Source organism: Amblyraja radiata, chromosome 31 (genome assembly GCF_010909765.2).
Source record: "Amblyraja radiata isolate CabotCenter1 chromosome 31, sAmbRad1.1.pri, whole genome shotgun sequence".
Classification (NCBI taxonomy): Eukaryota; Metazoa; Chordata; class Chondrichthyes; order Rajiformes; family Rajidae; genus Amblyraja; species Amblyraja radiata.
Window position 1 is genome coordinate 25,868,291 of NC_045986.1, and position 23,939 is coordinate 25,892,229.

The 23,939-nt window shown below is 41.0% G+C and overlaps 1 protein-coding gene across 3 annotated transcripts in view; it reads right to left on the reverse strand.

The window, feature by feature from the left end:
- Positions 1–23,939, reverse strand: part of LOC116990479 — a 128,217-nt gene that overhangs the window by 47,813 nt on the left and 56,465 nt on the right. For all 3 annotated transcript variants that reach the window (XR_004416555.1, XM_033048199.1, XM_033048198.1), the window contains 2 exons: positions 22,628–22,762; positions 22,001–22,102 (listed from right to left, as the gene is read on the reverse strand). Coding sequence is in view for 2 of the 3 variants with exons in the window: in XM_033048199.1 (XP_032904090.1) it covers positions 22,001–22,102; positions 22,628–22,762 (237 nt within the window). In the remaining variant the exon portion in view is untranslated. The remainder of the gene's footprint in view (positions 1–22,000; positions 22,103–22,627; positions 22,763–23,939) is intronic.

Genomic DNA, 23,939 nt, shown 5'->3' on the forward strand with positions numbered 1-23,939 from the left:
CTTCAATCAAACCAACTTCAGAGCTCAAGAAAGCTGTTCAGTAACATTTTCCCAATGGGCAACCAATGGTGTCCTTGCCATTTAAGCTCCAACCCATGAAATAAATAAACTGTTAATAACCTTCATCAGAATATCTATAAGAATGCAAATGTAAGACCGTGCTTTTCAGTGGTATTCAGTGAGCCCTTAGAGAAAGAGCTGTATGCAGATATGACATGTGCACAAGATCTGACTTGGTCTTCTCTGATGCTCAAGGCTATCAAATCGTTGATCAAACTCAATTTTTAACAGTAGTAATTTGCATGAAATATTAGAAGTCAGCTAATGTCTGTGTAACAACCAGCAAGGGATAAAAAGATAACTAGAATTTACTTTTTTGACCATTTTTTAAACAAATCAAATTATACAGTGTGCCTTACTTCTTTGAACAACAGAGTAATGTTTTCCATTCAAAACATGAATCAGTATTTCAGGTTTTGAATGCAGATCACGTGTGTGGACATGTTGGTGGTACTGCCTCATTAATCGACTTTACGGTTCGAGAGAGAAAAACAAAGGAGTTTATCATTCTAGCAATGACGAAAACATTTCCCAACTATACAGAGTTTATCTGCAATGCAAGAAAGACAGTTATCAGTGGTGCAGGAAGCACATTCCAGTCTTCCTCTGGGGATTAGATTATCCAACTGCCCTTCTCTTTGTAGCAATATGCAATATGTTAGTTCATTAGTATACTGTCACTAAAAATATATCCCAAAATGGATTTTGCTAATAAAAGGGAATGGCCTGGAAATTCTATCATGCAAAATATTTGTGTGCTACTCATAACCTAGTAAGAAAACTTTTTGAAGCATGATGCAGCCCTTACTGTATGAAATCCACAAGTTTCCTACTGGGTCTTCTGTGCACCTGGCACACTAATGCAAGCTAATAGTCAGATAAGCAAAGCAACATAAAGCACGCACATTTTCTCAATTTTATGCACTCTCGTGTAGCCTACTGAAAAATGGGTACCACCTACTGAATCAAACCTTTGTAGCAAATATAAAATTTGCCTGTATACTACGGACTTGCTTGAGAAAGTAGTTCAGGATTTATGCAATTATTCATTCTGGTCAGAATGGTGTGTGAACTGGAGAGCAATCTTTATCCTTCTTAGTATTAGTTGTCAGGGAGTTTGGAATAATTGTGACTAGAGTGGAAACAAAATCATGGAATAATTCAAGACAAACGTTTGAGTGGGGAAGAGCAGGAAACGGTACCAGCTACTGGGATGGGCAATATGCTTAGAATAGAATAAGGGTAACTGCTGCTAATGATGATTTCAGTCTTCTGAATATTCACTTACAGATAGTTGTCACTCTCTCTAAAATTAAAAACTAGAGAAACAATGGAGGTGGTTCAAGGGCCAGCAGAGCAGATAAAGTATTGGGATTTATATGGAAAATGATTCCTTGCCTGAGAGGTCTGTGAACAAGGATATTGTATTGTATTGTATTGTATATCTTTATTGTTATTTTTCTGAGTACTCACATACCCAGAGGAAACAAAAAAACGTTACTCAAACCAGTGTCCATTCAGTGTGCAGTAAAAAATAAATAGAAATAAAAATACATATATCATGAACAAGTTTAACACTACTGCGTGCATGATAAGAGATGCCGAGGATAAAACTTTGATAGTGATGGTTCAAGAGCCTTGAGATGCAGTGATTATCTTCAGATAGGTGGAAATTAAACTACACAAAGACAGATCCTGAACATTAGCTAACAGAAGAGGTAATGAAAGAGGGCAGTACAAAACCTTTCAAACGCTGCATAAGGATCAAAGTGAATGGTGTGATAATGTCTTAGTGGGAGGTTACCATTATAAAGGATGATATTTATGAGCAGCCAAAACTACATCTTTACTATTCGAGGGGTAGAAGTCAAACCTTTTGAGAGGTTACATGAAACTGTATAGAGACAATGCATTTCAGAATCTCAAAGAAAAAAATGATAGATAGGTACTGTATATAGATAGGTAATTTAAAATGATTATATGCCTTCTTGTCACCTTTCTCTCAGCTAACAATGATAATTGTCTGCTTTGATCTGTGTTTACACACCTTACCCTTCCATTTCTCTATGTCTCCCTCTCCCCTCACCCTCAGTCTAAAGGAGGGTCTCGACCCGAAACGTCACCCATTCCTTCTCTCCAGAGATGCTGCTTGGCTCGCTGAGTTACTCCAGCATTTTGTGCCTATCTTTGGTTTATAACTAGCATCTGCAGTTTCTTCCTATACAGATTGGGCAGTTGTTGGATATCATACACAGAGTGGCTTAAGAAAGACAGAAATAATGATCAAAGAGGAAAATTGGGTAATCCTGGGACCCAAGTTTGGAAATTGTGTCTCTAAAATTTGGGAATTTAAGGATATAGAAGGAATTGAAGATTAAATAGAAAAATGTCAGAGGTATTGGCAGAGATTGAGATTGAACAATTATGATGACAATAGTGCATTATCTCTCTATATTATGCTTAAATTACTTGCAGTATTTGAAATGATTACATACTCTCCACCTCTATAATTCATAATTATCCAGCTCCAAAGACTAACCCTATCACTCTTATCTGTGCAAATATTGTCTGTGCAGTCCTGGAGAAGATCGACAGAAGACAAGAGAGAAATTGGAGGAAGTGGCAGAATCCACTGCATGGCTCATTTACACATTGTCTATTCTTGACCTCCTTGGATGCTACGTGATCCACTGAGTTACTCCAGCACTTTGTGTTCTATACATGGATCAGCTACATAGACAGTCTCAATGATAGAAATAAATAAACAGATGATTGATTTTGACGGTAATGGTGAAGGCAATAGGGCAAAAAAGTTTATGTGCTGATCAGTCACAGTCACCCGGCGCGGCGTTAATGGCCGCGGGACAATTACCATCGCCCGCCGGGGGCTTTGACTCTGACATCGGGAGGGGAATGGGGAGGGGAGTGCAGGGGAGGGATAAGTTTTTGCCTTCCATCACAGCGAGGAGGAGATGCGCTGTGATGGATGTTTGTGTAAACTGTGTTGTGTCTTGGTTCTTTCTTGTGTGTATGACTGCAGAAACAACATTTCTGCAGTCATACAGAAAAATAAGTCATACAGACAAATAAAATTGTATTGTATTGTATTGTATTGAAGGAAAGAATGAGCCAGAGAAAGTCGTTGGGTGAATGTAGAAATGAGCACATCAAAATAGCGGTGAGGAAACAGTTAAACTGATCAATGAGCTACTGTGGCACTGTGGTGGGTGGAGGATTAGATTTTGAGGCAGAATTCATGAGATTGACAAAGAATGGGTAAGCAAATGAGATGGTAGAGAGCCTAGAGGGCTTTCATTGTTGTCTGAAATTACTAAGCACAAAAAGTCACTCAGAGAAGAAAGTCAAATAAAGATAATTCAAAGAGGAAGTTGTAATGACTTTGAAACTTGTATATTAATGCCAATGACCGATTCCTGAAACAGTGGTGGATAAGGCTTTCTGTCAACAACAGTGTTCTTTGTTCAGACTTTACTTTAGACAATAGAGATGCAGCACGGAAGCAGGCCCATAGGCTGACCGAGTCCATGCCGACCAGTTATCACCTCATACACTAGCACTATGCCTTTAGCACCAGAGACAATTTGAAATTATTACCCAAGTCAATTAACTTACAAACCTGTACGTCTTTGGGGTGTGGGAGGAAACTGGAACAATGAGAAAACCCACGCGGTCACAGGGAGAACGTACAAACTTCGTACTGATAGCACCCATAGTCAGGATCGAACCTGGGTCTCTGGCATTGTAAATGCAGCAACTCTACCGCTGCACCACTGTGCCGTCCTTGTAATGTATGAGTTAACGCCTCAGTTAAACAACTCATGATTGGACATCTCGAACTGAAGACTAGTTCAAGTTAACAACCTTACACAGTCCAAAAGACAGAAATGGCAATCTGACACAACATGAATTTCCAAATGATTTTAAAGCAGCTGCCAACTATCAACCTGTCTTTTTTCAAAAAAACAGTTTTGTTTTTTTAACCCATTTCTGTTTCTAAACAGGAACTGGAGGTTTCCGTTTACTGTGTTTTTTGGTTCAACAATCAATGATTCGATCCTGTTTAGGACCCCATGCAGGTGCAGTTGCACCACATATATTGTCACTAACACTGAGAGCTTTTTAAAAGGTTTTGCTGTACTGTTTATTGACCAAAGTACTCACAATGCTGCACTACGAGCTGTGCTAGATTAAGCCGCTAGACACCAATAATCAAACAAATCCACAGGTCGATTATATCATTTATTCAATATTAGTACGGCTCAAGTTGATTGGTTGACTTATTTCACTATACATATTTTATCCTATCTCTTAGGCTTTATGTATGTATTCCTACTGCCCATCTCCTGCACTAAGCTCCAGGGTGATGCTCTCCAGTGAATCAACATGATAATCTTGGCTTTTGGCTTCAAATTTCTCAATAACCTAATGCTGCCTTACCCTCTAAACTCATACCTCCTAGCCTTCACCGTCACTGGTTGCAAAGCTTACAGTCAGCACTATGAAGCTTACACCGACTTAACATTGCAATGCTTCCTCTTTTATCAAAAGCCTTCCAAGAGCATACATTTCTTATCTTGCTTTCAGTTACCACCACTTCTCCAAAACTAGTCTACCGCTACTCTTTTAAACAGGTCTAAGATATTTGGTTACTTGAAAGAGTAAATACATCTAAGTTACAGTTTTACACTCTTCTGAAGAAACTGATTCTTTATGGTACACAGTTCAACTGCATATCCAAATAACCACCCGTTGCCTTCTTATGGGCCTGTCCCGCTTAGACGACTTTTTAGGCGACTGCAGGAGACTATGCAGTCGCCACATGGTCGCCACATGTTCGTGGGTGGTTGCCGGGAAGTCGCCTTCATGGTCGTGAGGAGTTCCCGCATTCTGGGAACTAGTCACCGTCTCATTATGGTCGCCGTGAATTTTTTATCATGTTGAAAAATTAGCGGCAACTAGAATGAAGCCGCCATGGAGAGTAGCGAGAATTCTCGAGCCGTAGGTGGGTCGCCAGGAGGTCCAAGTGGGTTGCCAGGAGGTTGAAGGTTCTCGGAGGTTCTCGTAGGTTGTAGCAGGTGCTGATGGGTGAATTTCATTGGCTCATTGGGGGAAAAAAAGTAAGCAGTAGTTTTTAGAACCAAGGATAACCGACCGGTAATGTTAAATGTCCGCCGAGCTTCACAGCCGTGTATCTCTGGCTTCTTAAAAGTTGTCTCCACTCCTTCTCCCCCCCTTCTCTTTTAAAGGACTTGCTGTACACTGTGCTTTAGCCGTCTTTTTACAGCGCCAACCTTCCTGTTCATCGCGATGTGTGTCTGTATCACCTTGGCTTTGCACCGAGTGAATTTGTTTAGACAGGGCAAGCGGGGGGAGCGCTGTCTAAAAATTTCACACAGGCTGGTGAAGGAAGCTGTGTGTGTGTGCGCGTGTGTGTGTGTGTGTGTGCGGCGCGCGTGTGTGTGTGTGTGCGGCGCGCGTGTGTGTGTGGCGCGTGTGTGTGACTGTCCCTTAGGATCAAGGATGCCTTCCTTCCACTTCACTTGCGTGTTCTGAAATGACTGATTAAGCCAATGTGGGAATATGGGATTCTCCTTTTGCTAGTGCAAGAGGTAACTGATGTGCTGGGCAGTTTGTGAGGTGGTATGATTCATTTTATGGGTAGAATGTAAACAGAGTAAACCTGTACAATTTGGATGGCTTCCAATGTGACATATGGAGGCATGTGGAAACAAACTGGGAGAAGTAGATACAATTACAAAGTTTAAAGGGCATTTGAACAGGTACTTAGAGGGATATAGGCCTAATACAGGCAAATAGGATTAGCATAGATAGATATGCATCATGGCATGGGTGAAGTGGGCTGAAAGGGTCTGTGCTATACGATTCTATGATTTCCACAGCAATTGTGGGGCCACAGTTTCATCGATAATCATGGGTGAGGTGCCAGTCAACAGGAGGGTGGTTATTGAAGTGCCCCTATTTTAAAAAATGAGTATGTTACTGGTTTAGAGGGTTTGAGTTTTAAGAAGAGATTGAGAGGCTGGGCCTTATTTTCCCTGGAACGTAGGAAGTAGAGGGATAATCTTAGAGGTATAAAAAAAAGGACCCATGGGGCAACCATTTCACACTGAGGGTCGTGCATATATGGAACGAGCTGGCAAAGAAAGTTGTAAAGGCAGGTACATTACAATTAAAAGACACCTTGTCAGGTACATGGATAGGAAAGATTTGTAGGGGTATGTGCCAGGCTGAGTCAAGTGGAACTAGATCAGTTATTGACGAGTTGGATGACCTCCAAGATTATGAAGAAAATATTTTACAAATGAAGACATTAGTACGTGGAGATGTGAACAAATGCACTGCTTGGTGTGATTGTGATGTCCCATGAGACACAAGAGACTGCAGATGCGAGAAACTGAAGCAACAAACAACCTGCTGGAGGAACTTCTGATGTAGAGTTCTGACTCAAAACATCTACCATTCCTTTCCATCCACAGATGTGGTTCAATTCCTCCAACAGATTGTTTGCTGCTGGCATGTCCTAGGGCTGAGTACATTGCCTGAGCTGGAATAGCTATAAGTTACTAAATTCGACTTGACAACCTCAAGTTGAAGATGGGGAAATATCAGGTAATGTTCCTGCTCCAGTCACAGACAATGATACCAAATGAGAACATAAATGGGCTAGTTTTTGATACTGGGGAGTTTCATTTTCCTGGTGAAAAAGGCTTGGGCCACAGATGGAAGAAAATTAATTGCATTTGGGTTAAGCAAAGTTTCTGCAGGAACTCCACCATCCAAAATTATCTGCAATATTCAGCTCTGGCCCAGAAGGCAGATGTCTTGGTGAAACTATTTCACCTCAAACTTGGGTTGTCTTTTTTTCCCCCCATACTGAAACAGCTGCACTAATCCTTGGTGGAGGATCAACACTGGCAATAACAAAAATGCTCTTTAATTCAATGACTTTGGCTACTGAAATATTGCCCAACTATTCTTTACATGATTTGCTGCATTTTTAAGCCAATTTTATCCTGGTTCTTATTCGAATCAGATTGTGCAGAAATCAACCAATATTTGCATTACCAAATTCTGTTCTCTCATCTTGCTGGCAGAACATTAGATCTGGGTGTAAGATTCAGTTGCTAGAGTGCAAACCTTAAGCATGATCTCGCGTAATCAAGCCAATATGCAAAAAAACTTTAGAAGCAATATCAACATGTTTTCATTGCACATTCAAGGAAGTAACGCATATGATTTGTGTAAAGATACATACTTAGTCATTTCAAAGTGTAAGAATTTCAGGAATAGTTATTTCGTTTTTTTTCCCATGAGTGTGCATAACTAACATGAAGCAAATTCACAACTGATGTATGGATCTCAATCTTCCCACAGTCTGCTCCTTCTCAATGCTTTGCAGTATTTTATACTGAGATTTGTTTCTTTGGATCTGGGCAGATGGTAACTGTTCTTAATGCTGCTACCTTGTTGTGGAGCCACGATCCCGAGGAGAATAAATCCCCGGAGGCCGGGCGTGAGTGAGTCAGCTCGGAAACTGTGAGTGAGAGTTGAGTCCAGAACTGTGAGTCCACAAGCCGTGAGTGAGTGAACTGAGTCCACAAGCCGTGCTGAGTCCACAAGCCGTGGGTGAGTGAACTGTGAGTCCACAAGCCGTGGGTGAGTGAACTGTGAGTCAAGCCGTGGGTGAGTGAACTGTGAGTCCACAAGCCGTGGGTGAGTGAACTGTGAGTCCACAAGCTGTGAATGAGTGAACTGTGAGTCCACAAGCCGTGAGTGAGTGAACCGAGTCCACAATCCGTGAGTGAGTGAACTGTGAGTCCACAATCCGTGAGTGAGTGAACTTTGAGTCCACAATCCGTGAGTGAGTGAGTGAGTGAGTGAACTGTGAGTCCACAATCCGTGAGTGAGTGAACTGTGAGTCCACAAGCCATGAGTGAGTGAACTGTGAGGCCAGAAGGCTCACCACCCCCGCTCACACACCCCCATCCCCCTCCCCCGCTCCCCCACCGCCATCCCCCTCCCCAGCGGCACATCACCGCAGCGGCACACCACGGCAGTGGTATGCCACGGCAGCACTTCCCCCCCCCCCCGCCTGAAGCAGTCCTCCTCCCCCGGCTACAGAACACTCCCGCCGGCCCCCACCTGGAGCATCACCGACCCCAGCCGCAGGACTAGCCCAAGAATCCATTTGGCTCACGTCCATACCAGTCCTCTGGAAACCAGTCCCTTCAGCCCACAACACCCATACTAGCCCTCCAGAAAGCCCCTCCCACTGGCCACCGCCTGAAGCTGTCCCCCTCCCCCAGCTGCAGGACGCTCCCGCCACCGATCCCCGACAGCCTCCGCCTGAAGCCGATCCCCGCCCTAGGCTGCAGAACGCAACAAGAGACGCAACAAGAAAGAATGGGCTGAATCTCCTCTTTTACGTCACAATGGGAACCCAATGGGAGGGAATGGCTGCGCCGCCGGAGAGCCTCTAAGAGTGGATGGGGGGGGGGGGGGGGGGGATGGAGTGAATGCGTGGGGGGGGGGGGGGGGAAGCGCAAGGGGTGGAGTGGGGGGGGTGAGTGGAGGAGGAGGGGGATCAGGGACGTCGCAATGGGAACCCGTCAGCGGCGCCTGCGCAGTTGGGGGCTTGTGTGAGTGGTGGAATATTGGAATTGGTGGAGAGGTGGAATATTGCGTTGGGGACCAGCCCTCCCATGTGAGAATGGGACCCAATGGATCCCACTTAGTCTAGTATAAAAACAAGGTTCTTGAATGGTTCAACAAAGGAATGCTGTAGGATTCAATGGGAACCCTCAAGATCTAAAGTGCTGAAGTAACTCAGTGGGTCAGGCAGCATCTGTAGAACAAATAGATAGGCGACATTTAAGTCCAGACCCTTCTGAAAAAATCTAAAGACCCGTCAGTCTCTGACAAATCTAAAGAAGGGTCATGACCCAAAAGGTCACCTATTCATTCCTTTCACAGATGTTGCCTGACCCACTGACTTACTCCAGCACTTTGTGTTTTACTCAAGATTCCATCTTGTTCCTTGTGTCTCCCTCCGAAACCTACACATCTTGAAGTTAATTTGATCGTCTGCAGCAGGAACTTGGAAAAATCCAATTTATTCTAAAATCCAGTTATTTTCACTGAAAACAAAGCCTGTTTCATTAAAACAAAATACAAAGATCCTTCCGTGATGATAAAGCCAAGGTGCTTCAAACAATCTTCAAAAATTAGTCCAGCCAAGGAATGTAGTATGCCTTCATGAAAAACTATTCTTAAAGGCTAAATCGTCATTGCAAAGCCTTATTGTTCAATTGCATTTCAGTTGATGTCAAAGCAAAAGTTCCAACTCCAATACTCATGCTGGATAACAGGTGTAAAGGTACTTTTAGACGTACGACATTAGAGACTGACATGAACTCTAATTAAACTCCTTTATCCTTTGCTGCCAAGGCAACGCAGACTTAGACATGTTAAATCTAATTTTCATCTGTGCAATTTTGCTAATCTGTGCCTATGTTAATCTGATCGAGCAGTCCAAACAGCCTTTATGAACTCCATATGAGAAGTATGAGAAATATTGCATGGATGTTAATTTTCTCCATATTATTGCAAAAGAGACAAAAAATAAATTCATAATAAAGACGACTTTAATGAAACATCACAATAACCTAGCCAGTTTATCCATGGAGTATCCTCGGAGACTCTTGGCTTTTCTAAGAAAAACTAGGGCTAGTTTAGTGAGAATGACCAAGAGAACAAAGAACTAATTAACCGCAAACATAAGGTTTCCCTGGTTTGGTAGCTCCCACATTGCTCACCGGGAAAAGGAGCAGCTTTACAGGCATCTGAAATGAAAGGAGCAGCAGTACCCATAAAAATAAATGATGGATGAACTCATCTGTACATTATTGACATCACTGGCAATGTAAAAGAACATCTCAGAGGGTCGCCACCTTGTCATGGTGGAGAAGCTTGCGTGTGCCTAAGATCCTGAGAGCTAAACTGTCTGGAGCTATGATACTGTCGATGGGGTGGGTGCTGACAAAGTGCCCAAGAAGAAGACCTCAACGGTGCACGAGGTGGAAGATGGTGGCTGGCCAGCAGGTGGAGCACCACAACGGCTGAGAAGGCAGAAAAAGGCTGCAGTAGTTAGAGACTCCCAACCGTGGTGGTGCCACATCATTGGACCCGGGTCTGCATCTCTTTGCAATTAGACTGTGGCTCCAGGATCGGCCTCTTCAGGCATCTCAAAACAGAAGGGACCCATCAGAAAGACAATTTATACTCGACTTTGAGTGATGACCACTGATGATGAAAGTAAAAGCACTTTATTGAGAGGTGAAAAACCCCCCCAGTAATTCTATCGTTTGCCATTTGGTGGTGCTATGCTCTGGGTTTTTCAAATAAACATAATTATTCTCAAGCATGTTTCTTTCTCAATAGCATGATACCAACCACAAAATTAAGCAGCGTGGAAGACTGCACATAAAAAAGCCATTGCACTGAATTACCCTAGGTAGTAATCACGTCAATAGATCATACCACTGCAACTGATACATGGGGGAGCACAGTACTATGACATTGTATAAACATTGTAAACACGGAGCAACTCATCTAGTTGAGTTTATTTTCTTCTTTTCTGGCAACTTTCTCTCCATCTTCTTCTCCTGGAGGCACTTTCAGTCATGGTTTTTGTGTGTTTCATATGCATGCATGTTCGGCTCGCAATAGATCTTTGATCTATTCATCATAGATAACAATGTTCTAATAGTTCAGACAGCATTTGGTGTAGTCCTTCATAAGAACACAACTCAAAAAGTGTTACTTTTGAAATATTAATGTGTCTTCTCTTCCCAATACTGGTGTGGACTTCCAGCATTTTATATTTTGATATTAAGAAATTTGGGAGGGGGGTGGTAGCTTTCAAATAAATTAACATGGATATGACTTTTAATATAAAGGATACAGAGATTAAGAAGTTTACAAAGAGAATTTCCAAAATTGAATTGCCTGAATCCAATAATTCTGCTCAACCCAAGAACTGCTCCTATTTTTTTTTTCTGGTCTGTAGGCCTTTACACTTATCAACTCAGTGTAAAGTGTGTTGATAAACAAGGATCTTTTGCCACTTTAAAACAATTATTGTGCCAAAGTACAGTGCTTTCCATCTGCTCATCAGTGTAAGGTGGCTCTGTTAAGATATGCAACATTTTCCAAATCTGCAATGACCTGACCTTAATTTACAAAATATCTCAAATTGGTCCTATTTTGCAAAACATGGGTTCAAATTGTCTAGATTCTAAAACAACTTTCTTATGATTGAAATGAAACCATATATCTGTCCATGTATCATATTTCAGTCTTCATTTATACTGTGGGACAAATTAAGAAACTCCCTATTAGTAGTGTTTGCACACAATTGGTCAAAAGTCATAACTACAAAATGATCACAAACTGTCATTGGAGATAACGAACCAAACAGCCTTAATAAATGTGCATTGTAACTTACAGTGGTATTGGCAGGCTGAGAATAATCAGCCTGCCCAGTGTATGGCCACCAGACTCTATATATCAACTAGATAACCGCTCTGATAAAGCATTCTACTATAAAAGACAAGCTGATAAGCCAGATCTTTAGCAGTTTATCTTGCAAAGTAAATGATAATGCTCCTTGGCAATCCTCCAAAATAATCAAAACAAAAAAGGAACAATTGGATCAGTGAATGAATGATGCACATTCCATTAATTAGGAAAAAATAGGCCTATTAAAATCGGAATGAGCTGGTTAACCCCTCCAGCCTGTTCACCCATATAATGAGGTCCTGACTGATGTGCATCATACACTCCCTCATCTCATATTCTTTAATACTTTAGTTTGCAAAAATCTATTAATTTCATAATATAATTAACCAGTTGATCTAGTATCAATTAGCATTTATCTGAAGAAGGGTCTCAACCCAAAATGTCACCCATTCCTTCTCTCCAGAGATGCTGCCCATCCCGCTGAAATACTCCTGCATTTTGTGTCTATTTTTGGTTTAAACCAGCATCAGCAGTTCCTTCCTACACCATTTGCAGGGGCGACATCTGAACTTCTACTTAAAGAGAAATGTGGCAACTCTTGTATACTGCCTCAGTGTTATTACTATCTTATACTCTTGTGCTTAAGTATGATTGTCCCGAATATATAGTGGGATTGTTACAGAATTGTATGCAAAAACATAATTTCATTGTATCTAGGTACATGTGACCATAAAGTGCCATTGAACCATTGATTTTTAATCTCATGCTTCTAAATGATTAAATTGACATTATTGACATCACTTCTAAGAATCTATGAAGAATGAAAACAGTTTATCTCCATCTGCCCCATCAGTTTTCCTCGCTAACTTGAAAGTTTTGACAAAGTCATACCTTGATCTTTAAAACTGCAGGGCAGCAATCCTAGTTTATATAACTGATTAAGGGAAAAATTACAGGGTTTGAGCTCCCACTGGCTGAAGACATAGAATTCAGTGTTATGGTGAAAATGCATGTAACATAAGAGACTTGGGGCAGAAAAATAGACTATAGAATAGAGGAGATGTTTTTAAATATATACTGAGTTACAGAGAAGACAACATTGGAAGATATAAAAACAAGAAAGAGAACTCTCCATTTAAGATATTGGGAAATCTCTTTGATCCCTTGTTATTACCAGCAGGAATACTTGTTGATAACGACACCAGATCGGGTCAGAAATGAACTAAAGTCTATAAGAATGGAACATAGAACAGAACAGCACAGGAACAGGACCTTCAGCCCATCATATCTGCATCAGTCATGATGCTAATCTAAAGAAGGGTCCCGACCCAAAATGTCACCTATAATCTTCTCCAATGATGCTACCTGACCCACTGAGTTGCTCCAGCACAATGTGCCAATTTAAACTACAGTTAAACTAAACTAACATCTGCCTGCACATGTCCCTATCCCTCCAATAGCTGCCTGTTCATATATTTGTCCAAATGCCTTAAACATTGATATCACATTTAATTCTAACACCTCCCCTGCAGCATTCTCTGTAAAAAAACGATTCGAATATCTCTTTTAAACCTCCCCCCCCTCCCCCCACCACCCCCCCCCCCCCCCCCACGCCCCCCCTCACTTTAAGCCTTTGCCCATAGTATTTGACATTTCCACGCTAGGATAAAGATTGTGAAAATCTACCATATCTGCACTTTGCATAATTTTATATACTTCTATCAAGTCATTGTCACCCTCCAATGCATTGTCATCAAGCTATCAACAAGGAAACAGGTCCTTCGGACCAACTCATCCATGCTAATACACTTCAATCCAGGCAACACCTCTACTGTACCCTTTCCAAAGCCTCCACGTCCTTCCTCAACAAATGTGGCCTAATCAACATTTTATACAGCTGCAAACTTTCCAACTTTTATATTCCTTTATATAGTTTAAGTGTTTTTAAAAATGTGGACGGTTATTTAAAATTGAAATGTGTTATATTGATGAAGTTATTTCCATCCAGAGTTTCAGAGCTGATAGATTAAAGGAATGATAGGCAATGTCACTTTGGGGGAATCAAATAGTCTTTGAATGAGCTGTGTATGGTCAGAAGATTGACTCGGGGTCAGTTTAGATATCATGTTTACAAGTAGTTTAGTGCAGACTGCGATGGTGGTTGTCAGTGGACAGAGTTTGTTTGTATACTGAAAATGGTGGTTTCAGTTTTCCCAGTGTTTAACTGGAGGATAGTAGTTTCTCCAAAGCTGCATGTTGAACAAGCAGCTTTTAAACTTAAAGGGAAGAATTTGGTATGTCTGCTTAAGTGTTCAGACAAAATAATCCACAAAACATTTTAAACTTTGCTTCCTGCGTTGAGAAGACTTTGTTTTTGATTATGCCTTTGTAAAGTGCCTTGGGGCTGCCTTTACAGATGGATATAAAACATCTTGTGGAACACACAAAGAAAAATATGGAGCCCTCCCGGTTTCCTGGCCAATACTAAACCTTCAACCAACACTGCTTATCTCATAGTTTATAGGATCTCATCATACAAATGCTAGTTGCTGCTTGCTTAAATTACAATGGTAACTATATTTCAAATGTAAATCATTAATTGTGAAGTGCTTTTGGACGCCCTGATAACAGGAAAAGCCCTAATTAAATGCTAGTTATTTTTCAATTTAATGTGGAACTTTTGGATAAATGAATTCTGGGAGCTAAAAAAATTGCAGAAGTTAGCCTCTGGCAGTTTAATGCCACATTCTTAAGAGCAGCCGATGGTTTTAAAAGCAAATCCCCCTCTCCTACTCAACTTGCACTTTGCTCTTCGAACTCTCTTTATTGCCTTCATATCAGTTGCTAAGCAACAAAGTGTAATTCACAATTTGGTTCATTGCACCAATCACAATGTGGTTTATTTTTAAAAGCAACAATCACTACCCAGTCCCCTGTGCGGTTGCCATTGATTGGTTAGTAAACTTAACCAATAAATACATTTTACTGAATTAAGTTTAAATAGTGCCCAGATCTATCAACCAGAGAATGCAGTTTTAGGCAAACTTAAGACTCTTAAAATTTGTTCAAAGGCAATTGGAGATAAACGTAAGTTGTATGTTACTGGTTTAAATAAATATATTTGCTGGCTTTCAAAGGCAAAGTTAGATTAAAAACTACTGTAGTTAAGATGTTGCCATTTTGTATTCACTCATGCATTTTTGTAATTATTCTATCCGTTTCAGATTGGAAATATTCCTTAAGAATTTACTTAACTATCTGGATTTTCGACAATGATTTAGGATACACCTTATTGTGTGGTAAAGCCAAGCAGGCGCAAGTCAAGCTTCAGACTAACTTAGATCACAAATAGCAGAATTGAGAGCTGAGACACATTTTTCCATTAGTGCAATGGAAGACCTGTAAGTTTCAAATTAAAAACAGATATTGGCAGATTCCAAGGTGCCGGACTGTGCTGAAGGGCACAACAAAGCTTGGTGTAGCTACGCAAGGGTTCTGTGGAGAAAGATAGTCAGTTTAGGGTCATCTTACCATTGTACAATGAAGGACAAAGTGTTAAGGCATATGACATCCTTCAAGAATTGTATGGATAGCAGGCAGTAATACAACGAAGAACCAGTCTTCAAAAAAAGCCTGATCGAACTATAATCATTAATCAATTCTGAAATTAAAAGGACAAATTTACAAACAAACTGTATTGTCTACATTACACAGATTACTGACCAACGACAAAAGGCTACTCAAGTGATATGGTTTACAAATTGGCATAACCATAAGACATACACATGTGCATCAGTCAAATGTGAGACAATGGGTGCATATTAATAGGCCCACATCAAACCATCAGACCCTTCAGCTCAGTTATTTTGCATCATTATGAAAGAGATCAAATAAGGTTCCAGACCAGACATATTTTGCCACTTTGCACATCAAACATGGTCATAGGCATATATGCTCTGTCTATTAAGAATTAGATATTTGTGTACGCAGAGAATTAGCCGTCATAACACAAATATTTGGTGTCTGGGTTCTAAGTCCTCAGAACCTTTTAAACCATCCATGTGAATTACTTTGTCCCAGCAAAAGGTGTTTAAACATCTGGAGGTGTTTGTTGAGTTACAGTGTGCTCCCACTGTAGTCAAGTGAGTCAAGAGTGTTTTATTGTCATATATTCCAGATAGAACTATTAAATTCTTACTTGCAGCAGCACAACAGAATATGAAAACATTGTACACAAACATATACAGTAAATCTTCATTTTAAAGGACCTCTTTATAAAGGATTTAGGTTATAGAGGACTGAACCTGTTGTAGACAGAGTCAGTTGTTTCACGGAATGACCGCTAGGTGGATGGAGCGAATGGTATTTTTGAACCATTTTAGCTTGGTTTAGTTCAAAGATACAGCATGGAGACATCAAGAGTGTGCCCACCAGCAATCACCTGTACACTAGTTCTATCGTACACACAAGGGGAAATTCACAGTGTGTAGGATAGAGCTACTGCAGTGGTTGTATCCTTCCTCCCACATTGACATTGACATTGTAACAGCATCGGTTTCCCCCGGGCTCTGTGGCCCCTGCCCCCACCGGGTGGTCTGTTGAGTCCGTTGTGGAACTGTTGATTATGATCACAGCTTGCATGCCATCAAGGAGCAGACATAAGACAGACATGAACTTCTGTGCGATGAGCCAAGTCTGAGGAAGATCTGCACAATGTCTGCCAACTGATGTAGTCAAAGCCTTATATGTGATAAAAACTGGCCACATATACTAGTTGATACTTCTCTTGCATTTTGCTTATTTCACAAATGTTGAAGGTCATGCCCACAGTGCAAGTAAATAAAAGGAATACACACTTTGAGTCGGCGAGCAGTTTAATTAGCAATTACTTGGGAACAAGTTGAGATTTCTTCCTATCTCAGTTCCCGCATACCTTTCAGACAGAGTACCAGTTACCACTAATGGGCTGCTGGCCTTCCTGCTACTTGCAGTAGAGATGTGTGGGAAGATAATATGAAAACCAGGACCACAGCATTAATATTTTCTGTAAATTATCAGAGACTCTGGTTCAAGTATGCAGGGCCCCAGTTACGACCAATTATAATCTCATTGAACAACATATTAGCAGCAAATTCTGGTCACTCCCAAATCCTCTAATGGGATCCATATCACCAGGAAGACGTACGTAACTCCTTGGCGAAACATTACATCCAAAGGATAATACATCTGACAACAGAACACATTGTTTAATGCTGCACTGGAGTGTGACCCCAGGTACTGTATTCAGTCTCTGGGGTGGGATTTAAATTGAAATACTTTGGTGAGATGTGACGAGCAGCGCTGTAAATGTGAGCCTTTGTGTGCGTGCCTTCAAACATGGTTTTTAATTCCAGCCAGCTGGAACAGGAAGTTGTAATGACAGGCTCGCTGTTTTTTTAATGTGGTTTTCAACTTTTAATTGCAACTATGCGGCTCAACATATACAAGCCATTACAGAAGATTCAAATTAAACAGGATTTAAATGTTAACAAATGCAGTAGAAATATCTGTACCGAATGTGGTGCTTAAAGCATTCTGGATAAGATTTTGTGACTATAAAATAGGTGATTTTGGCGATTTATCCCTTGGGTTTGGTAACGTAAACCACACTCGACAGATCATCTGACCATTGTCACACTGCTGCATTTGGTTCTTCATAGTGTATATACTGATGCTACATACCCTACTTTACATCAGTAGCTACATTATCAAAGTTCTTCATTAGCTGTAATGGGCCATAGTACAGCCCAAACTTACTGAAAATGCTTTTGCAAATGGAAAGTTAGTGTTTCTCTGTTTGTTTACAAAATTGTTTTGGTAAATAAAGTATCCAGATTAGGCACAGCAAAGTCCAACAAATAAGTTGTGTACCAATCAGTTTTAATGAAAACAGGTAAGAAATGAATATGGGCCAGAATAACATGAGAATTTACCTCATACACCTCAAGGATTCCAGTGGTAATTTACTTTTCAATGAACAAGTAGGTAAAGACTATTGTTGAACAGGTCATCTAAAAATTCTCACTTATGGAAAAAACAGCAATTTTGGTCAAACATTGAAGCGTCAGTCCAGAACCAAGCCATGTTGTTTTGCCCAGACGTTCTGATTCAGAGAGTAAACCCCAACGCTCCTGATCGTTGGGATCTGGTGCATAAAGGAGAAGGCTAATGAGGGATGTTTTCATTGGTTTGCTCCTACGACTGAGTGTTTACATATCCACGCAGCGGGCAGTCCAAAGGTGAGGCAATCGTAATTGCCAGAGCCTTTCTAAGATTAGATTCATGCCTGGAGAAGGACCATGTGGTATTTTTAGTACACTTGAGGCCCTTAATGCTTGCTGAACACTCTAATAGTTGGAAGATAGTGGGACCGCAGACTGAGCCTCTCTCCCTGTCCAGTGGCCGTCGGTTTGCCCCCTTGGTGGATCGTGTTGTGACTCAGACAAAGAGGTTTGGTGGCGGCGGGGGCCGAGTGCCGGCCACTGGCGGGGACGCACATGGGGCGCCGCGGAGGGCCAGGCAACATCTCCGGAGAAGGGTCTCGACCTGAAACGTCACCCTTTCCTTTTCTCCGACGATGCTTCCTGCACCCTGCGCGCACCCTCGCCGATGGCCGGCGCAGTTGGCCGGCCGCTGGGTGGGGCGGGGGCACGGCTGGCCAACCTCCCCGGCGCCGGCGGGGGTACGCGCAGGGTGCTGCGGCGGCTTGGCTGGACGGACAGCATCCCTGAAAAAAAGGAATGGGTTCCTCGGGAGTAGGAGTGGGGCCAGGCTGGAGCATGCACCCCCCCCACCCCCCGGCGGGCCCATGGAACGCGCTCCGGGGACACCCCGGACGTCTCCGACTGCCCCCTGGGTGGGGACGGGACACCCTGGGGGGGATGGGGGGGATGAGGCAATCCAACGGCGGCTCGGCAGCGCCCGCGGCGCTGGGGACACAGGTTTAACCCGGGCTGCGGATGAGGCGCGGGTCTGTACGCGCTCTCCCATCTGCCCCCTCTCTCTCGCTGTTACACCCACTCTCCCGCTACCTGGCACCCCGTTCCTCAGATTAAATATATTTTCACACATAAATGATGAATAAAGATAAGAATTTACATACAGTTTATGCAGCCAGCTGTTCGTTCGCTTTTTCTTTATAGCCAGTGACCTTTGACAAATCCCATGATTCTTTGTGTTTTTCGGAATACCAAACTCGCTTATTCAAAAGATCACCTAATATTCAACCAATCAGCAGTACCCTTACCCGTCAACACTTCAATGAAAGAGCATCCAGAGCAACATGACACCACACAGGGTAAGACAAAGAAACCACCTGCTGTTAACCTCAAAGTCACAAAGAAAACTTTGCAAACTACTCCTCAGTGTTGACATAAACCAGCTTTGACTCTTCATGCTCCAGTACTTATTAAAAATGTGCTAGTTTTTGCCTCGAACTTGGAAATTCAATTGCATGTTCTTAAAGCTTTTACAGAGCAGACCTGACTCATGAATAGGCAAGGTGTTCATATTACTTTTCTATGAGCTATATTTATGCAGGTATTAACATGTTTCTTTCAAAGGGGTATCATGCTTGCAGAAAAATGTGTAGAATATGGATCTATTAAGAATTTGTACAAAAAACCTGCGCGTGGGGATTTTTATACTCCTGGATTATTAGTGCCAAATTCCCATTTTAAATCATTCTTCATTATGAAAAATAGGAATGTCAGCGTACAGATACCCTAAAAATCTGTGGAGTCAGTTTTAACCCTTGAGGTACTTACAATTTTAAGAGGTGAATCAAGAGGTAGATAATCATGTTCTCTGGTAGCTTGGTAGACACTGAAATCTGTAAGGAAACTAAGTGCCTTGTTTCACCAGTTATTTTTATTTTAAGTTATGTTGGCCAGAACTCAGAATTTCTGCCAGGACAAAGTCAAAAACTTCTGCATGTAATTGCCTGTCTGCTCTCAGATTTCTTAACCTTCCAATCCTACCTCACTCTCATCATGGCCCCAAGTAAATAAGGGAGCCCAGGTGTTATTTGCGGAACCAGTATTTGTTTCTGTTGTGACACTGTGCCAGCAATGGTATGATTCCAGAAGTTCCAAGCTTAAAGTTGGGATAGTTTACTTCTAATGTTCCAGCAGCTTTTAATCTGATTTTTAACATCTGTCTCTGCCACACTATTTTATTCATACATGCCAAGTGTAGCAGAAATATGCATCAATAACATTGGAGGAGGGGAGATATTGTAAATAACTACACTCTGTACTTCAGAGAATGGCTCCACCTACCACACAGGTTTTTATTAATTCTATTTCTGGAGGCATCTGCCACTCATAACATAGGCTTATTTTGTGGAATTCTCAGACAGGGCCACATTAAGATGTATGGTTCACATATGTGTAATCTAGGGGACTAATGACATGTCTCTCAAGTATGATCTAATGACGGGATGTCTATCCCCAAATCTGCAATTTGTTCTTGCAGAGGGTGCTATGTCTACTCCATTGTTCCAGTTAAATGAAAATAAGCAAGTTCAGGTTTAATTTACCAGGAGAGTCATTTGGTTGCACATCATTTTATAGACATGGGATTTCAAGATTCTGTGATTTGCAAGTTGGATTGTTTACACAAGAATAAATATAACACTGGGAAAACAGTGTTGCCATTTGTGCTCAAGAAATGTAAAAGTCCCTAAAGATTGGGTTTGGTTCATTCTTGAACAAACACAAATCTGGATTATTTTAGATGACAAATGTGATTGCACCGACTCCATACGGAGAAATTCCTTTCGTTGATCAGAGATAAATCCTTAACTGCTTTCATCAAAATAAACAGACCAATTGAAGTAACAATAAACTTACAACGCAAAATGAATCATTTACAGAATTAATTGCTGATAATAATTGATAATTTAATATACTCAAGTTACATTCCTCTGTTAATGTCTTTATTAATGTTGCCTCAGCATAGGTCATACAAGCTTGTTAAGCATTCATCCATAACAGTGACAACATTTTTTGGTTACACAAACTACATTTTGAGGATTAAAAAGTGATTAGAAAACACCGAGTTGGAATGCGTTGGAATTAACCGAATCTGCCCTAACTTTACCATTTGACTTAAGTTTGTAATATCTGCCTGATTCCATATGATACGCTACAATGAACTCAAAAGGCACTATTTATTAAGAGTTAGTTAAGTAAAACACAATCTACTCAGACTGTTTTATTTACTGATCGTACACATATTTGAGGATTGATCACAATTAATATTTCAGTCATTAAAATTGGAAGCTATTGTAGATTGCAAGTTGCCTTTCAAATAATATACCTGAGAAATTTGTAGTGTGATTCCAAAATGCAATCTTTCCTTTCGCGCTTTCCTTGAAATTACACGGCAGTCAATACTCATTTGGTAAAATCAATGTTAACATCAGATTTTTAGCCTTGGTGCTTTGCTAACACTGAAATTGCGCTGACTGGTACTTTCACAAAAGTCTGCCATTGGCAGCCTAAAAGTGGGCCTGCTCACATTTTCTCAGAAGCCTGCCACTGAACAGATCTCGAGACAGCTTAAACCAATAGTCTATTGCTAACAATACACCTCAGGGTGTTGAACAGGGTCAGTGCATTGCACTCCAAATCCAAAATTCAGTCTAGTGAATGGAATGGTGTATATATTAATACTACATGGCACATATAGAATCACTGACCAGTGATAAATTTCTAGGCAGGCATCTTTCCAATTCAAATTATAGCTATACTGACAAAAGAGGGAAGCATACTTGCAAGGCCAGAGCTTGCATTGCAGATACTCCAATAATGGTTATGTCATCCCATCAGGAAATGGGAAAAAAAGCTTTTTTATTTGGAGTCATCATGCAGAGGAATATTCCTTCTGGATCTTCAAAAAAAATGCTAACTGTACCTTATGCCTCAGATGCCTCAACCCCACTTTCTAATCAAAGGCCTGCAGCCCTCTGCTGGTATCATTGCCAGGCAGAGTCCTAAAGATCAAAGAGCTATTAACTATATCAAAGGACTCGCTTGAGGACTGGAGAACAATATCACATTGAAGGGAGACCAGACATGACTAACTGTCTCCATCCTTTTCAGGTGGCCAGCCAGCCAGCATGCCTTATTGGTCTCCCACACTGGAATAACAACTTCCAACTTCTCACCCAGTATACAACAGCATATATTGAAAAAAAAATCCTAGGCGAAACCCATCTGGTATCTTTTGAACTTAACATGATATAAGTTTGTTTATACATTGAAAAGTAAATCCAATGGTCTTTGGCAAGAAAAGGTGAACTCATGTTTATTAATTTAATAGTTCTGATTCCTACCTTAGTTCCATAAATTGTCATGCTCCTGTCACACAGTTTTTCAGTGAAGGCCACCATAGTGAAAGCTGCTGTCACTCCCCCCTCAAACTCCATATTCACAACCTGGCAGAAAGGTTCACTTCGTGAGAATTCAGTAATCAAACTACAGAACTGAACCATTGTGACCTAGTTTCAGTTCGTTCTAGTTGTGTTTCACAATACTTTCTCATTGCCTCATTTACATTATGAAGAACAGATTTGCTGTATCTCATTTAAATGGATAGCTTATTGATATAATGTAACGCAGCTATTATGTAAGGGCTGTAAGAAACCTTTGCAACCCTTGCCGTTAATCGGTGCTGAACGGATCATAACGTATGATGGAATTGTATAAAACATTTGAATGAGAAAAATATTAAAGAATAAAGAGGAGATAAATAGGATTAGTTTAGGTAATTCCAAGATACCAACATGGCACTTTCAATGGTGGTAATAACATGGAATTGCCTCCTCTGCAGAGGTTTCGATAGCTCTAAATCTTTATGCATTATAAATAGAAAATATGGAAAAATCCTGTACTATAGTTATATTTATTTGCTCTATTATAAAATTCAAGTAAAAGTACTAATTAATGAGTAATGCAGTTACCTGATGGGTGACAACATCATTGTCACATTCGTATACACATCTTCCATAAGGTCCTTCACAAAGTGCCTTAGTAACCGACTCAATATCAACATCAGCGCCTTCGCAGATAGTCGAGACAGGCCATCCTTTGTGACCCTGCAAAATGGAAACAAGCAGAATCCTTAATAACCATTTCCTCATCATCGTCAACAGCACCACAATTGCCAGGAACCACACTGTCAAACTCTGGAGATCAGACGTGATCCTGGGCCTGGATATTTAAACAAAGGCCCCAAGATCAAACCAGTGGCTGGATAATCTGTAACAAGTGGCACACCTATTGACATCTCACTGCCTCTCCCAATCAATGAGGCTTAATTTAGGAGTTTGGTTCTACCTATCATTTCTTGGATTGCATAGATGCGGAATGTATGATCTGCAGGTTGCACTGCAATCACAAACTAGATGTGAATAAGAATTTCAATGACATATGCAGGTAATTAGTAATCGGTTTGGGTGTCATGTAACAGCATTCAATTATTTGAAATTCCCAATGGAATAGCCATTATCTCCTATTTTTAAAGGCATTATCTCAAAACAAACTTTAACTAAAAATGAAAAAAAACTGGGTCTCAAGAAAAGGAATAGAATAATGGCCTTTCCAGTAAACCCAAGAATTTTGGGAAACAACATAAAAGGTAAAAAAGACAACAACAAAAAAAAAACAGGTTTAAAACAACATCATCCATCAGTAAGACACCTGCTTGAAGTCCAGAACCATTCCCCTAGAATCAGAGAGTCAAACATCACGGACTCCAGTTTGCAGTTTTTATGAATAAGGCTAGTGCTTCGTTGAAGCAAAAAGAAAAAAATGCAGGCCCGTGTCCCGATCGAGGCTGCTTAAATGGGGATTTAAATATTCTAATAAAAAGCTCCTCATGTGGACACCACAGGAACACTGCCCCACTTAGAGTGCAGAATGTGATACATTTACACTGACTATTAAAGGCTGATTTTTAGACAGATGCAGACCACCTTTACTGCTGCCAACCAAACAAGGTATTGTTTCATTTGTTGTAAATTTGAAAAGACTGAATAAAGAGAGCTGACTGACCTGCTGGTCCTGCATTGAAAGTGATTTAATACAGTATGTTATCTGACACAAGAAGGCAAAAACTGTGTTTAAACAAAGTTTGGTGCCCTGCTAATTGGATCATATAATGTCCTTTTTGGCTTTTCTATCCTATCAGGTTTGCTCTTTAAGCTGCAGTCCACCTGGTAGAAATAGTGCCAGGCTGCTACAATGTGGTAGTAAAGAGGCAGGCTTCACTGC